Source organism: Apteryx mantelli, chromosome 6 (assembly GCF_036417845.1).
Source record: "Apteryx mantelli isolate bAptMan1 chromosome 6, bAptMan1.hap1, whole genome shotgun sequence".
In the NCBI taxonomy this organism is placed as follows: domain Eukaryota; kingdom Metazoa; phylum Chordata; class Aves; order Apterygiformes; family Apterygidae; genus Apteryx; species Apteryx mantelli.
In genome coordinates, this window is record NC_089983.1 from 48,045,303 (window position 1) to 48,060,099 (window position 14,797).

Consider the following 14,797-nt stretch of genomic DNA (forward strand, 5'->3'; position numbering starts at 1 on the left):
GTCCCCATTAAGCAGCAGCGGAGGAGCGGCTGCCCAAAGGCGTCAGGCTCGTACGCACCAGGGCAGCTCTCGACGTGAACCGAGGGGGCAGGGAGAGAATTTGCTTCCGCTCTGCCCGGCTGCCCCGAACCAAATGCCTGATGCCGGCACCTCTGCCGCCCCTCTGGTGGCTGAGGAGCGTTAGGCACCTTGAGAGGCTCTCCCTGGCTGGGCAGCGTCGAGCCGTCGAGCCATTGAAATAGCGGATTCGGCAGGCAGGGTAACAGAGATGTCAAAAAAATTAAAAAAAAAAAACTTACATGTATGGAAGATGCTTGCTTAAATTCTATCACTTTAAAAAAAAAAAAAGACAAATAAGGCTTGATTATCTTTATTCCCTAATTTTTGCTGTGCTTTTATACCTGGTGAGGCTGATTTATACTGTAACTTTCTTATGCTGTTACTCGCGCATTGATTCTGAGCATGTTTTACAATCGCGTTTTCCCTTCCCGTCTAGAAGGGTTGGGGGGGGGGGTTGTTTCTGGTTTATCTGGGGGAACTTGTTGCAGAGGGTGGCTATATGATACCAAGTCTCGTCCAGTTATCTTTCTGTTTCTAGTGCTGTCATCATAATAACACGTATAATAGCAAAATTAATTAATGGTATTAACCTGATTTCAGGACCCTGGACCACCGCCACCTTCACCTCTGATGGGTTTGAAGCCATTGCAGTTACTAGAGATCAAAGCCAGGGGAAGATTTGGTTGTGTATGGAAAGCTCAGCTACTCAATGAGTATGTCGCGGTCAAGATTTTTCCTATTCAGGTAGGCAACAGTTGTTAATGTCCTGCGTTACTTGTGCTATCGTGTTACTTTTAACATCATTATTTAAACCAGCTTTTCTAGTCATGATAAGAGTCTTTTATTTTACAGAATTTCAGAATATTCCCTAAGTCTAGCTGTTTCAAAGAAATTCTCAAACACAAAAAATGTTTTCAGCCAGAAAATGTGTAGATGGTGATTTACTGAATTAAAATAAGTAATTTATTACAGAAAACAGATTAATGAAACATGAATTCTGTGAAATTTTATACCAAAGACAGTGTATGTTTCTAGTCCTGAAAATACTTACTAGCATGAATAGTTCTAAGCACGTAAATACCGTTTGCAGCTCTCACACAGTTTATCAGTTAAATAGAGTTTGTTAATGTTTTTCAAACTAAATCATAGTCAGGATGAACGTCGGCCATTAAATCGATGTCCCGAAATGCAAACCCATGAGGTGGTTGTTGCAAGCGCCTCAGTGAAGCGGCATAACGTTGGCCTCCAACACGCCTCCTCCAAAAGCCCCGCCTGAGCCAGGGCTGTGCTAGGCTGGGTCTAGTCGAGTTAAAGAATCTGAAGTGACCACACACAATGGTATTAGGATAGATCTTTCTTTAATTAAAAACACCCCCAGCTACTCGAGGAGCAGAAATTTTCTTGTGTTTTTTAATGATAAACCAAGTGTTGACTTGCTGAATAAATACATCTGCAGGTTTGGGTTTTTGTTTTTTTTTCTTCTAGGAGAAATGTTTTGTATTTATGCTGGCTTAAGCCATCAGTTTAATATATGCTAAATCTGAAGCCTTTTTCATTATTTTTATTAAAGGAAAACCTGTTTCTAGTTCTTTAGGGGGTTTTTTGATTAATGAAATATAAAAATTGAACATTACTTGTAAAAACTAAAGCACTATAGTGATTTGCAGTATGTGGAGGAGCTTTCTGTTTCCATGGTTCATATCTCTGACAGTTGATGTTGTTTTCAAATAATACAATGTATTTAAGTTTTTCAGACAATTTTCCACTAAACATAAATATATAATATATGTGAAGAAAGACAGACTTTTTCATATTTTTTAATCTGTTAAGTCAGTAGTTTTTTAGCACAAATATTGTATTACTCTAAACATTTGTAATTTTAAAATAATCAGCCTCATATTATATATATCCTTTTGACAGTAAATCCCGACTTACCAAAAATTAGGTTTTAGTCACATTGGCAGACCATTTCGCAATGCGCAGGAAATTGTAGGAGGAAATTTCTGTCATGGAAAGTACCTTTGCTTCTTATTATTAAAGTATTAACTTGGTTTGTATTTTTTGTTTTAAGGACAAGCAGTCATGGCAGAATGAATATGAGATTTACAGTCTACCCGGAATGAAGCATGACAATATTTTGCAGTTCATTGGTGCAGAGAAACGAGGCACCAGCATCGATGTAGATCTCTGGCTGATTACAGCATTTCATGAAAAGGTATGTTCGGTTCTGAAGGTGGGGGGCTTTGGGGGGCTTTTTGTTTTTGTAATTACAGTGCATGAACCCGCTTAGGAATTTGATGCAAATGTGAACTTTAGACAATTAAGAAGTAAAACTTAAAATAGTTTTCACTTACTTTTAGCTTGTGTCATGTCACTGGATATCAGTCTCTTTAGATTATATGTCTTTTTGAAGATCACCCCCATTTGAATCTCCCCAAATTAAACAAACTTAATCTCATAGAGACCCTGATGTTTTGTTTTTGTTTTACTTAGTTAGTTGATTTGAGTCTCTTTAAAGAAAGAAGTACTATGTACCAATTGCACTGTGATAACCACAATAAGAAGCATATTAAGAACATATTCACTGTTTTATTAGGAAATATTTGTTTAGATTTTTTAATGTATGTAAATGACACAGTGGAGTAAGTACAAAGAGCAAAAAACAAAAAAAAAGCAAAAACAAAACCACTTTAGCAGTGGTGTGGACAAAGGCATTAGGAAGATGTTACCTGTAGCAGATATGTGAAAATACCAATCAGTATGATGTGGATATATAAATGCATTAAGGCCGGGTCATAGGTCATATTTCTAGTTTTGAATGTTACACTCTCGTCATTCTGGCATACTTGTCCCATTTGTGCCGTCTCTTTCATTAGTTAGAAAGCTAAAACTATCCAATTATTTCACATTTGTGACAGCTTCACAGTTAGGTAGATTAATGTCAAACTAATTCGCCTTTCTGAAAGGCTTTTGCCAATTTTTTGTTTGTTTTTGTCTAAGAGTTTTTAAAACTTTGTTACTGTTAGAAAGATGACGTCTAAGATGACTAATTGAAGATATTTTTTAAGTTTAGTCTCTGCATTTTGACAGTGCTTTGTTCATTTTTCGCTTTTGTGTTGGCTTTTCACACAGTAACATGCGACAGGGTGACATCTCACAAACCCGGTAATATTTAAATCCACAAAAATGTGTGTAGAGCGAGGGGTGTAAAGTGAGTTTAAGGAGAAGTGTTTTATATTAACTAGCATTTTACTTCACATTTTCTCTTCATCTTTATTCAAAGTATGTATTTCACTCTGAAACTATGTTGTGAAACTGGAATTTACTGTCATTAGCCATAAGAGTAGAAAGACTTAGACTCTCAATTTAAGGTCTTAGAGAATGTGCGTACACAGTTCAGCAAGATTCTTGAAGGTGAATCTATAACCTGTAATTTCCTATGCCTGCAAGATTATAAATCACTCTGCTAAAAGCAGGATTGTCTTTATAAAGAATTTAAATATTTTCATAAGGCTGACTCCTGTTTCTGGTATCTGTGGTGAAGCGCAAGTCACTGCAGGTGTGCCTCTGAACTGGAGATCATGACACCGCTTGGTTATTAGCTGAAATGCAGGTGCATCTGGCTTCTGTTCGTGGACCAGAGATGCTGCTAGGCTTACTCGCTGCTCCTGTTTAAACTAGTGGTGTGTATGCATGTATATAAATATAAGGTCTATCAGAAAACAGAGAAAGGCAGACAGGCGTATCGTGTTCTTTAATGACGGTGGCCATCTAGAGGTTTTCTTTATGGGTAGGTGAGAGTGAAATTTATGTTACAGTTGTTTTTCTTCTTTGCTACGCAGGGTTCATTAACTGACTTTCTCAAGGCTAATGTGGTTTCTTGGAATGAATTATGTCATATTGCTCAAACTATGGCTAGAGGTCTGGCTTACCTTCATGAGGATATACCGGGGCTAAAAGACGGACATAAACCTGCCATCTCACATAGGTATAGTATATGTCAGATATTTTCAGAGGATTGTTAATATTTAGCTTTGAGCTAAAGGATATGAAGAATTCAAATAGTTAGTCTTGGTGAGATCTTGCTTCCAGAATAATAAAGAGCCTAATAAGAAAGATCTGCTCAGCCTAAAGAAAAAGCTAGTTGATTGTTTATAGAACTTGGCTTGGTGATTATGGTTGGTGTCATAAATTCCATTTTCAGATAATTAACTATTTAAGTACCCTATGCACTGTATGAAATAATTGGTATTAGTGCTATTTGAAACGTCTTAAACACTCATGTACTAACTTTAAATACCACTGAATACCTTCGGACAGAAGCATTAACTGTAAGTGATGTTATACCTATTGTTGAGTATAATTGCTGTTTTTTAAATAAGGTAGGTATAGGAAGCTATTAATGGAGGCAGAGAGCTGAAATAATAGTGGTAAGCAAAATAAAAGGTAGGCACACAGAGTAAGAGAAATACAGATCCCTCCGAATTTGGAACTTGGAGCAAAGAAGCTTGACTGATAGTAGAATAGGGGGGTGCGTGAGTGTGTACGCATAGGACAGATGGGACTCTCTGGATGGAGTCCAGTATCTTTTGTTTTTGCAGGCAATCATGTATTTCCTTAAATCATCAAAATTCCTTTTTTGAAGTGTTTTGTTCCCTATTATCTAAAAAAAAAAAAAACATAGCTGTAATTAAGGAAGCATGCAATAACTACGTTTTTATACTATTTCTGTATCATATTTGCATATAAATCAGTATGTATTTTAAAACTAAGTATATAATGTTAGTTACAATTAGTCATATATATTTGCATAAGAATAAAGGTGTAAAACTGTACTTCTATTTTTGTTATTATTCTTTTGTTGTTTAAATAGACTACTCATTTATAATCTTCTTGCCTTTCATATTACTACAGTTATACATGTTCTCTATTATTTTACTTTTTCCTTAGAACTTTACATAGGATATTTCATGTTCTAGTTTTCTAATTTTTTTCCTTAACTTGAAAGGGACATCAAAAGCAAGAATGTGCTGCTGAAAAATAATCTTACAGCTTGTATTGCTGATTTTGGTCTAGCTTTAAAGTTTGAGGCTGGAAAGTCTGCAGGGGATACGCACGGACAGGTAAACACTGATTTATTTACATAAATGATGTAACTATTAACTGCATGTAAATGAAAATCGATAGGTTAGACGTTCTTCACGGCCTGGATGCTGTATCATCAACTCAATTTTTGTGACCTCTAAGATGGCAATTTTGGCTTTCTCTTCACAGGCTAAACATTAAGCAATTCTGCAGATAATTACGGATCCCTTCTCAATTTCGGTCTTAGGAGAGGATTTGGACAAGAAGGAGCAGTCTTGCTATTTTTTACTAATTGTTCTGAGATACTGTTCAGAAATTAAGTAATGATAACGGCAGCCGATTTCTAACTTTCTGACCTAGCAACAGATTCCTGAAAACAGTCCAAGCTAAATACTTGCCATACAAAAGAGAATTTTTTAGTACTGCATAGTTTTAAAATCACAAGCTCATTGGTGTATTATGGTTTCTGGAAAATGAAATATATTTGGTTTTAGGCAAAACTTCACAATTTATGGTTGAAGGACTAAAATAAAATCCATACAATAGTATTGCAAAACCCAGTAATGTTGCTCAGAAGATTTGTAGCTCTTATGGTGACGGCTTAAATAGCAGAGTGGGCCTTGTTTAGATATTGCGTAAGTTCTGATTTATTCAGATGACATCATTTCACCATTGATTATAGCCAAAATAAATGGATAACCCTAAAGTTTTCATTTAATGTCCAAATTTGTGTAAGTGAGTTAGTATAACTTGCTCAGTGTAACTTGCAGTGTGGTGGCTAGTTTTCCTTGCTTTGCATTTCCACCTCTGTCCTGGAGAATCTGCTTATGTGAAACGGTACATAATCCCTTTGACATTAAAAAAAAAAAAAAAGAGAGAGAGAGAGAGAAATAGTGGCCTTCTTGCAATCTGGAAGAAAATAAGGAATGGTGGGGACAAGTGTGTTGAATTGTTATGGAAATAAGTCATTTTAAAATATATCCAGATTCTCGTAAATATAAATGAGAATCACAAGTACACTTATGGGGCCCAAGCTATAAGATTGTTATTCTAATTCCTCTCACCTGCTATTGTAAGAATACAAAACACTTCCAAGATTTATTCCTAAGCAAGGATAATCATAGCTATTTTTAATTTTTTTTTTTAATGTCCTATTGTACAGTATTACAGTAATTGCAACAGCTAGATCAGAATAATCTTCTTGGTCATGTTTATTTTTATTGTTACAAATGTTTATGCTTTTCTGTCGTTCAAGGTTGGTACGCGAAGGTACATGGCTCCTGAGGTACTAGAAGGTGCTATAAACTTCCAAAGGGACGCGTTTTTGAGAATAGATATGTATGCCATGGGGTTGGTCCTCTGGGAACTGGCATCACGATGTACTGCCTCAGATGGTAAGCAAAATGTTTAATCTATGGAAATATATGATGTGATTTCTCAGAGTGTATATTAAGCAAGAAATTGGGAGGTAGGGATATGCATATTTAATAAAATGTAATAAGGTTGGTAGTCTGGTGGGGAAACCAGTGAAACGCCACAACCCTCTAGTCACTTTATAATTTGGTCTCTTCAGTATTTGATATCTCAAGTTAAAGTTTTTGATATTTGGATACCTTCAGCTCACACAGATGTCAGAATTTCAGCGTCTGAATTGCTGATAGCTTGTAGATTGAAAATACAGTAGCATCTGAGAAATCCTCTCTGATATGTTGTCAGCTAGGGGGCCATAACAGTTGTTTTTCTAAAAAAGCAGATTGTTGGATCCAACTGTTAAGCTATCAAGAAAAGATATCAAATATCGTATTTCAAATATGACTATTTATCTTAAATTTTGTAAATAGAGATCTTTCTTGGGTGTCCAGAATAAGTTGGGCTTAATCAAGAACAAGATAGAAGACAATGTCTCCCGAATGTTTGGGAGAAAGTGCATTTTCAGTACAGTCTTAAAAGCAGCTAAATTCAGCTAAGCGAACGTGATGGTCTCGCTTGGCATAGTGATGGCATTTGTCACAAAGCTCTCTGAGAGTCTAGAGCAGCTGAAAAATACCCATTAAAAAAAGTCAAGATGTACTGGAGATCTTAGTACGTGAGTGCACGGTCACACCGTGCTTTTCTGCTTCAAACACTCCTCCTGAAGTAGAAGCCACTAGGGAGATTTTACCCTTTTAAAGATTTTTCCGCTGTTCAGTGACAAGATCAACAGAGTCTTGCGCAAAATCTGAGTCAGCCCCACGTTCCGTAACGATTTTTTTCATTGCCTCAGCGTACAGTAAAACATGCTTATCTAAACCTTATTAAGAGTATGTTGTAGGGGTCTCTGGCGGGTGTGATGATTATTCCAGGAAGTAAAGGAGCCGGCGGTAGCGCTGCCTTCCTCGCTCGTACCTAGGTGTGACTGTCGGGGCTGCCGGTTTAGGCTCGGCAGACGCCTCTCTTTCAGAAGCTACCTGGCCCGTTTTAGTAAGCCGCACTGGACTCCCTGGCTGGTGGGAATGGGCACTGCCACCTCTGCCACACCACCCGCTCCTTCCACCCTCCCCTCCTCCTCTCCCGGCACACTGACCTTTTTGTTAAACTTGATCCGATTGCGTGAAATATATGATGTATTATATGGTCTATAATTGTATAATCTGTAGCTCGGGGTATAAAGTTCATCCCTTCCATCCTGTTAAGGACCAGACACTACTCTTAGTCTTCAACATAAGTGCTTTCGTCCGGAGCTATATGGATTGCAGTATAAAACGCAGCACCTCTGCAGAGGGACGCAGCAGTTACTGTTGCAGACTTGTGGCCTTCGGAGTACGTGTGATATGGAAAACACTCACAAGCGGCCATCAGATGCCTGCTTGGTAGTCAGACACCCTGAGAGCCCAAACAAACCTGAAAGAATAACAGTTTGTCTTACCAAAGGTATCCCTCGCTGGAGGAGGCGGGGGAGAAGCTGGGTTTCGTGAGCTCCGACCCGTCCTTGCGTTTCGAAGCCTTCGGGTGCGGGGGGCTGCGCTGGGGCCGCAGCCGTGTCCGGGGTCGCCTGCAGAGCTAAGCTGCGCTTGGCTGCGACGCCCGGCGGGGCGAGCGCTCGGAGCTGCTGGAAACCCCACCGCGTCTTAATTAAAATATCTCGTAGTCACGGTGCTCGCTGCTAACTTGTCATGGGAAGAGCGTTTAATGGCAACACGAAGTAGATTACTCTGTAGTATTTTGATTAGGAACTATGATTCTAAGCTACCAGTCATTTTTTATAAAGCAAATATACGTGCTGGTGAAATATGTGTTTTAATCTTTTTTATCTACAGGCCCTGTAGACGAGTACATGTTGCCGTTTGAAGAAGAAATTGGCCAGCATCCCTCCCTCGAAGACATGCAGGAAGTTGTAGTTCATAAAAAGAAGAGACCTGTTTTAAGAGAGTGCTGGCAAAAACATTCTGTAAGTAGTTAAGCGATCAAGTTCTTCAAAGTTCTGTCATGTTCTGAATTTCAAATTTTGTCAATTATGTGTCATGTTCATGTTACTTTCTTCTAGGAAGAATTTTGATTTAATAATTATAGTAAAAAAATTAAATAGGCTGCGAGCTATATGGTCTTCATTTTAAAATATTAGCTCTCAAGTGACTTGAAAGTATTTGAATTTTTTTTGGTGAGAGAAGAGATTCTTGAGTTTAATTTCTGAAATTGAAATGTATATGTTGAAATTATATTAAAAAATAATAGTCTTGATTTACACCAGGGATGCTACAAACCTCAGTGAATGTAATCACTGGAAGTGTCATGTAAGAGATTTTTGGCATCATTTATGGAGGAAAAGTATGCTTTTCTGAGTTGGTTTACAACTCGAGATTTACACTAATGCCACCCCTTATTCTGAGCAGTGCTTTTTCAAAAACGGGTTATTAGAAACAATAGATGACACTATCCGCAAGAAAAATGAGTGTATGTGACCATCTGCTACTTGTAATTAGCATATTGCTGTATTAACTCAGTGTTACTCTGGAGAAAAGTTAACTGCTGCCAAATATAAAGCCCCTTTTGTGCTGCTTGATTTTTACTGAAGTTCCATTTACTCAGTGAAAACCTTGACTTTTCTTAGCTCGAGATCTTTTAAAATATCATGATGACTTGACTGACAGACTGCAACATTGTGTAGTGAAAAACATTCGTTCGCTGTTGCAGATATTGTTTAAAGGGTACTAAATAAATATGACCTAAGTCCCCACATGACACGTTTGGTTTTGAACCAAATCTGCTATAGCTTCCTGCTTGGCCAAAGGGTTAATATTTGGCAGAAGTAACTTGAAAGACAGCTTGATAATAGGAACTGTTAGGCGACCCTACTTTCATAAAACTTGCTGGTAAGTGTATATTGTTATTTTTTACTTCATTGTTGGGCTTGTTTGCTTGCTTGTAGGGAATGGCAATGCTGTGCGAAACGATAGAGGAGTGTTGGGATCACGACGCAGAGGCCAGGTTGTCAGCAGGCTGCGTAGAAGAACGGATTATTCAGATGCAAAAATTAACTAACATTATAACAACAGAGGACATCGTGACTGTGGTCACAATGGTGACAAACGTTGACTTTCCTCCCAAAGAATCCAGTCTATGATAGTTGCACTGGTCACGTCACTGACCAACCGGACTCTTAACTGGAGCTGCTAAATCTAACGAGACTGCTCACGTTATTACTGTTTTCTGTGTGAAAAGAATGGTAAGTCTCTTCGGAACATCATCAAGAGGTGTTTTCTCCTTTATTTTTTCCCTTCCTCTCTCCTCCCAGACATGGATCCATGAGACTTTTTGCATTCCCTGCTTACACCTGAAGGACATGTGACTGAGAAATGGTAACATGTTATTAAGGAACTTAAATGAAGAATATGGACCTATACTGGCTAATCAAGTGTTTTAAAAACTGACATCAGATTTCTTAATGTCTGTCAGAAGAGACTAATTCCTTAAATGAACTACTGTTATTTTTTTTAAATCAAACATTTCATTTCAGATTTAAAAAAGGGTAACTTGTTTTTATTGCATTTGCTGTTGTTTATAAAAATGACTATTGTAATGCCAATATGACACAGCTTGTGAATGTTTAGTGTGCTGCTGTTCAGTGTACATAAACAAAAGTAATCAAGTGGGATATAGCAAAGAGGCTTCCAAGTATTACTTAACCTCCCTCAACAAGGTATACCTCAGTTCCACCTCTGCTAAATTATGAGATTGACAACACTAACAAAATTTGAATAATAAATTGATCCATGTTTTGTAAATGATGTATTTCAAATTCACTGTGTTATTTAAAAAGGGTAAGCTATGCTTCATGCCAACAGTAAATGGCCATTCCTAAAGCAGTGTTTTTAGCCTTCTCTTGTACTAGCTTGTTGTGTATAAAAAAAAAAAAAAGTGCTGTTTATTGAAACAAAAATTTTCTTCCTGTTTTAGTTTAAATTTTTTCTCTTACCTCCATGTCCCAGAATATCTCATACCTTTATTTAACTGAATTCTATTTAGGTTTGCTGTGTCTGAGGAATATTTGAAAACTTAAGCATGACTTTTTTTTTTAATTTTCTGTGAGCTATGACACTGGAAGGCTCTTAATTCTTACTCTTTTTTAAAAAGTCTTTTTTCCTATTTATGTTTGTGAAAAGGTCTGCCTAGCGTGTTTTCTGTTTCACTAAACAGTATGCAGTGGGTTCTGTATCGCTGTTTCAGGATCACCTCAGGAAGCTCAGTTACCCCAAATTCCTTACTCTGCTTTGAGGTTTGCAACTTCACTCTACTTCAAGCTTGGTGCCATCTTACCGGAGTACTATTTAATGTCTGTGATACATAGGTTTATCCTCGAATCAAACTAAAAATTACAGCCACAGATTTCAGATTATAACTGCTTAAAAATTTCAGGGATAACTTAGTTATGCTTATAACTTAAAATATGCAATGACTATTTAGAGGTAACAAATACCAACGTACGTAGCACAGATGCGCAAAAAAAAGGAAAAACATTGAAATTGCTTTCACAACTCCAACATTATTTTAGAGTTTAGGAAGTCATGCCTTATTGAAATTGGAAATCGGCTGGTAGATAGGTGCCAAAGTGCTTTTCAGAAGTACTGTTTCACTACATTTATTTGCTGATCCTTAACCTTTACACAAATGTCAAAGTAACATAAATTTTATAAACCTCTAGGGTACAGAACCAACAATAGCTAGTACTATGCTATGTATTTTGTATTTTGTTTGTTTTTAAACCATGCATCCGACGTCTTTTGAAAGAAGCTTTTAATGTTGCTGTTAGGAGCTCACTGTGAATGTTACCTTTAAAGCGTTAATCTGTACAACCACAAGATACACTCAGTTTTACATGTATATGAACTTAATCTCTGGGAACAATAAGAGACGTTATGGATAAACCAGACCTAGGCGAGCATGCTCTTAGCAGGGAGGGGAAGAAAGGTATAGCAACGTTGCTCACGTGTATCACACCACCCAGTGCTGTCTGTCTTGCTGTTTGTCACTTCTATGCCTAAGGCTTCACACAGCCAGAAGAACCCTGCTCTGAAGGGTTATTGGTACTGTAGGGTGCAACTTGTTCAGCTTGGTTAAAAAAGAAAAAAAAAAAAATCTAGTTTGTGGCCACTTTTTGGATTGACATTTTCATTTTGCTTCCATTCCCAGTCCATTTTCAGTCCAGGGATATTGTTTTACGCACACAGCAGGACATGAGAATAGCTGCTGAGTTCTGAACAAATAAGAATCCATTCAGACTTTACTGAAGACTTCTGTCTCCTATTGAGTTTTAACCCCTTTACTAGCAAAAGTGGAATAAGTACAGATGGTTTAATGACGTTACTCAAGATTTGATAGAAAAATTGGTCATGTGTAAACCTTGCATCGCCTGTGTGTTATCCTCTGAACTTCAGCTACTGTGGAGTCTAGCAGCAAAGCGGTGGGGACTCTCTTGGTGTTGCTAATACACTTCGTGTCCGCAAGTGATGTACAGCAGTCACAAAGCCTGGCATCAGAAAACCTGAGATAATTTATCTTCGTATTCTAAAACCACTTTTGGATATCCCTAATTGTTTCAATATTGTACTACTCAGAATTTTCTGATTTTTAAACAGCATAAATTAGTATCACTGTGAAAAAGATGTTCATAGTATAAATGCTTTTGAATTGGTAAAAATAGTATCCATTGAGCTGTTCTGGTACAACAGTTTTGCAGGGCATTTTAATACACATTTTTGTTTTACTTCTAGTGCAGTAAATGTAGATAATGTGCAAGTTGTCAAAATACCTGAGCCAGCATTTTACAAGCGTAAACGAGGGCAGGATTAAGCAAGATTGATGCTAGTGGAAATACTTTGGCATTATTTACTAGCAGACACGGTGACCGCTGTCACTTTATGTCCCTTAGGCGTATAGCACGTGGGTCTGGACGTGCGCTTAGGGCCTGTTCCAAAGGGTCACCTCGTACTCCGGCTCATGAGGAAAAGCCAATCCATTGCTCTCCATTTGCAGCTAAGTCTCCCTAAATGATTACTGCGTAACTGCCACAGAACCCATAAATTCGCTAGTTCTTGGCTTCACCAGAAGTTTAAGCCTTGCATTACTTTTTACATTGTGTTAGAAGCTAAGAGGTTTTTGTATCACATACTGCATGACGACTTTGTCCTTAGCACCCCGCGCACCGTAGCATTTCGGAACGGAGACCGTGCCTCGTAGTTGTTGGAGTTGTTGAACTAGCACCGTCGCTCACGGTGGCAGTCTGAAACTACAGAATCGGGACTGAAATTCACCACTTCGTACCTTCGATTTGAGATTTTAAAAAAATCGGTGTAGTCTTCAGATACCAGCTTTTGGTATGCTCACTAAAACATAACCAGACAGTAACAAGACATTTCCTGTTCATATTAGCATTCAACAGAATAAATAGGGTTACCAGTTTGCTCTTTTTCCAGCTTCTTTTTTAACCTTTTTTAATGCATTTATTTTTATTAGGAACACTTGGTACAAAATGTGGAAAGCTGTAATATAGATTTATGGGCAAAATGATTCGAGTAGCATCCTTGATGGAACATCATTTACCTCAGATACTCAACCAGCAGTACTTTTTTTTTCCTTTTTTTTCCTTTTTTTTTTTTTTATGCAGTTTCAGTCCATATACTATTTGTTACCTCTCAAGATTTTGGTAAGCAATTATTTTAACTTTACTCTTTGTATTTGTCAGTGTTTTGGGCACAGGTTGTTGTACTACTGTCAAAATGTACTTGCTGTTTTTCTGCAAGTACTGAAAACAAACCAACCCCCCCGCCCTCAATAAAGTGATTGTTAAATATTGTACAAATAAAAATGTATGCTCTTTCTCCCCATCCCCCAAAAAGTTAAAATAAAAAATGTGACTACTATGACTTGCATATGCCTTTTTTCAAATTTTAACACTTTGGGAGAAGAGACCTGTAGCTCCTATTTCCTAGTTAGGCAACAATCTTCAAGCTGCATAACATGTTCTGTGGTAAAAGAGAAGGGAAGACCTTGTTCTTGTTGTAAATTTGGGAGCGAAGCAAAGGCAGAATCCACATCATCGCTGGCATTTTGATGCAGGACTCATCTCTTTCACTCTTCCCTGTCATGAAGGGATATTTCACAATTCCTTTCCGTAGTTTTTACCAGCGTAGCGTGTCGAAGAGGGTGAGGCACCTTTTACAGGAGAACACCGAGCCCAGATATGCTCCCGCAGTGCCAGTGCTGCTTGGAGGATCCCAGGTCAACCAGGGGCAGGAAGAAGTCTGACTGATGTTTTGGTAATTCTTTGCTCTCTGCACTCTGGAACGAGCATTCCTGTTGCAGAGATCTACTCAGACGACAAGTCGAATGAACAACTGTGTATTTCTTTTCCGTGGACTTGCAAAGCAACCGCTTCTACAACAGCCTTATTTCTGGTGAAGTGAAGGAAGAAGGAAGGTTTCTATTCTGCAAGATTTGTTCATCGCAAGGACCCTGGCACAACGTGCCGTCTGCCAGGATTCAGAAGATGGGTTTTCCCTACCAAGCTGCTTGGATGGAGACTGCCAAGCCTCCCTTCTTTTTCTTGAATTCCAAGTGAGTCGCCTCACTCCCTTTTAAAAATGCTATTAAATTCAATCAACCAGACTTTTATAAAATCCACAGATAAGGTGCACCAGTTATTCTGTTAAAACTGTATTTTTCTCCTGCCTATTGTATTGACATTGCAGTTTTTATCCTTATAGGAGTGATAGTATACAGAAGCCAGAACGGGTAGAGCTCCCAATTATTTTGTGAAACTACAAATTTATCTTATTTCCTGCATATACTGGATGTGTAGTTTCAAGAATAATACTTTTAACAAGTGACTGCAGAAATTGAACTTTAATCTGTGGATGCAGCCTGGAGGGTTTAATGAGTAATGATGTGTAAATGACAACCTTATCAGAATATGCACTATTGCGCTGTTAGTCTTCAAGGTATTTATTTATTTTCCAGTGCTGGAATAAGCGTGCTCTCTCCCTCGCGATTCCCCCCATCGTGTCCTGTGCCAAGTGTCTGGTTAGTAAGTTAGACCCCCAGGACCAAGAGACAGAGCAAAGGTGGGGGGGAGGGAGGGAGGTGTTGGTATAATGAATTTAATCCGCCCTTCCCTGTA

At 38.1% G+C, this 14,797-nt stretch overlaps 1 protein-coding gene across 3 annotated transcripts in view; it reads left to right on the top strand.

The window, feature by feature from the left end:
• ACVR2A (activin A receptor type 2A) overlaps nt 1-13,541 on the top strand; it is a 67,290-nt gene extending 53,749 nt beyond the window's left edge. For all 3 annotated transcript variants that reach the window (XM_013959771.2, XM_067299412.1, XM_067299413.1), the window contains 7 exons: nt 661-804; nt 2,132-2,275; nt 3,903-4,048; nt 5,069-5,183; nt 6,401-6,539; nt 8,442-8,572; nt 9,551-13,541. In XM_013959771.2, the coding sequence (XP_013815225.1) occupies nt 661-804; nt 2,132-2,275; nt 3,903-4,048; nt 5,069-5,183; nt 6,401-6,539; nt 8,442-8,572; nt 9,551-9,745 (1,014 nt within the window). In that variant the 3' untranslated portion in view covers nt 9,746-13,541. The remainder of the gene's footprint in view (nt 1-660; nt 805-2,131; nt 2,276-3,902; nt 4,049-5,068; nt 5,184-6,400; nt 6,540-8,441; nt 8,573-9,550) is intronic.
• The last annotated feature ends 1,256 nt before the right edge of the window (nt 13,542-14,797 follow it).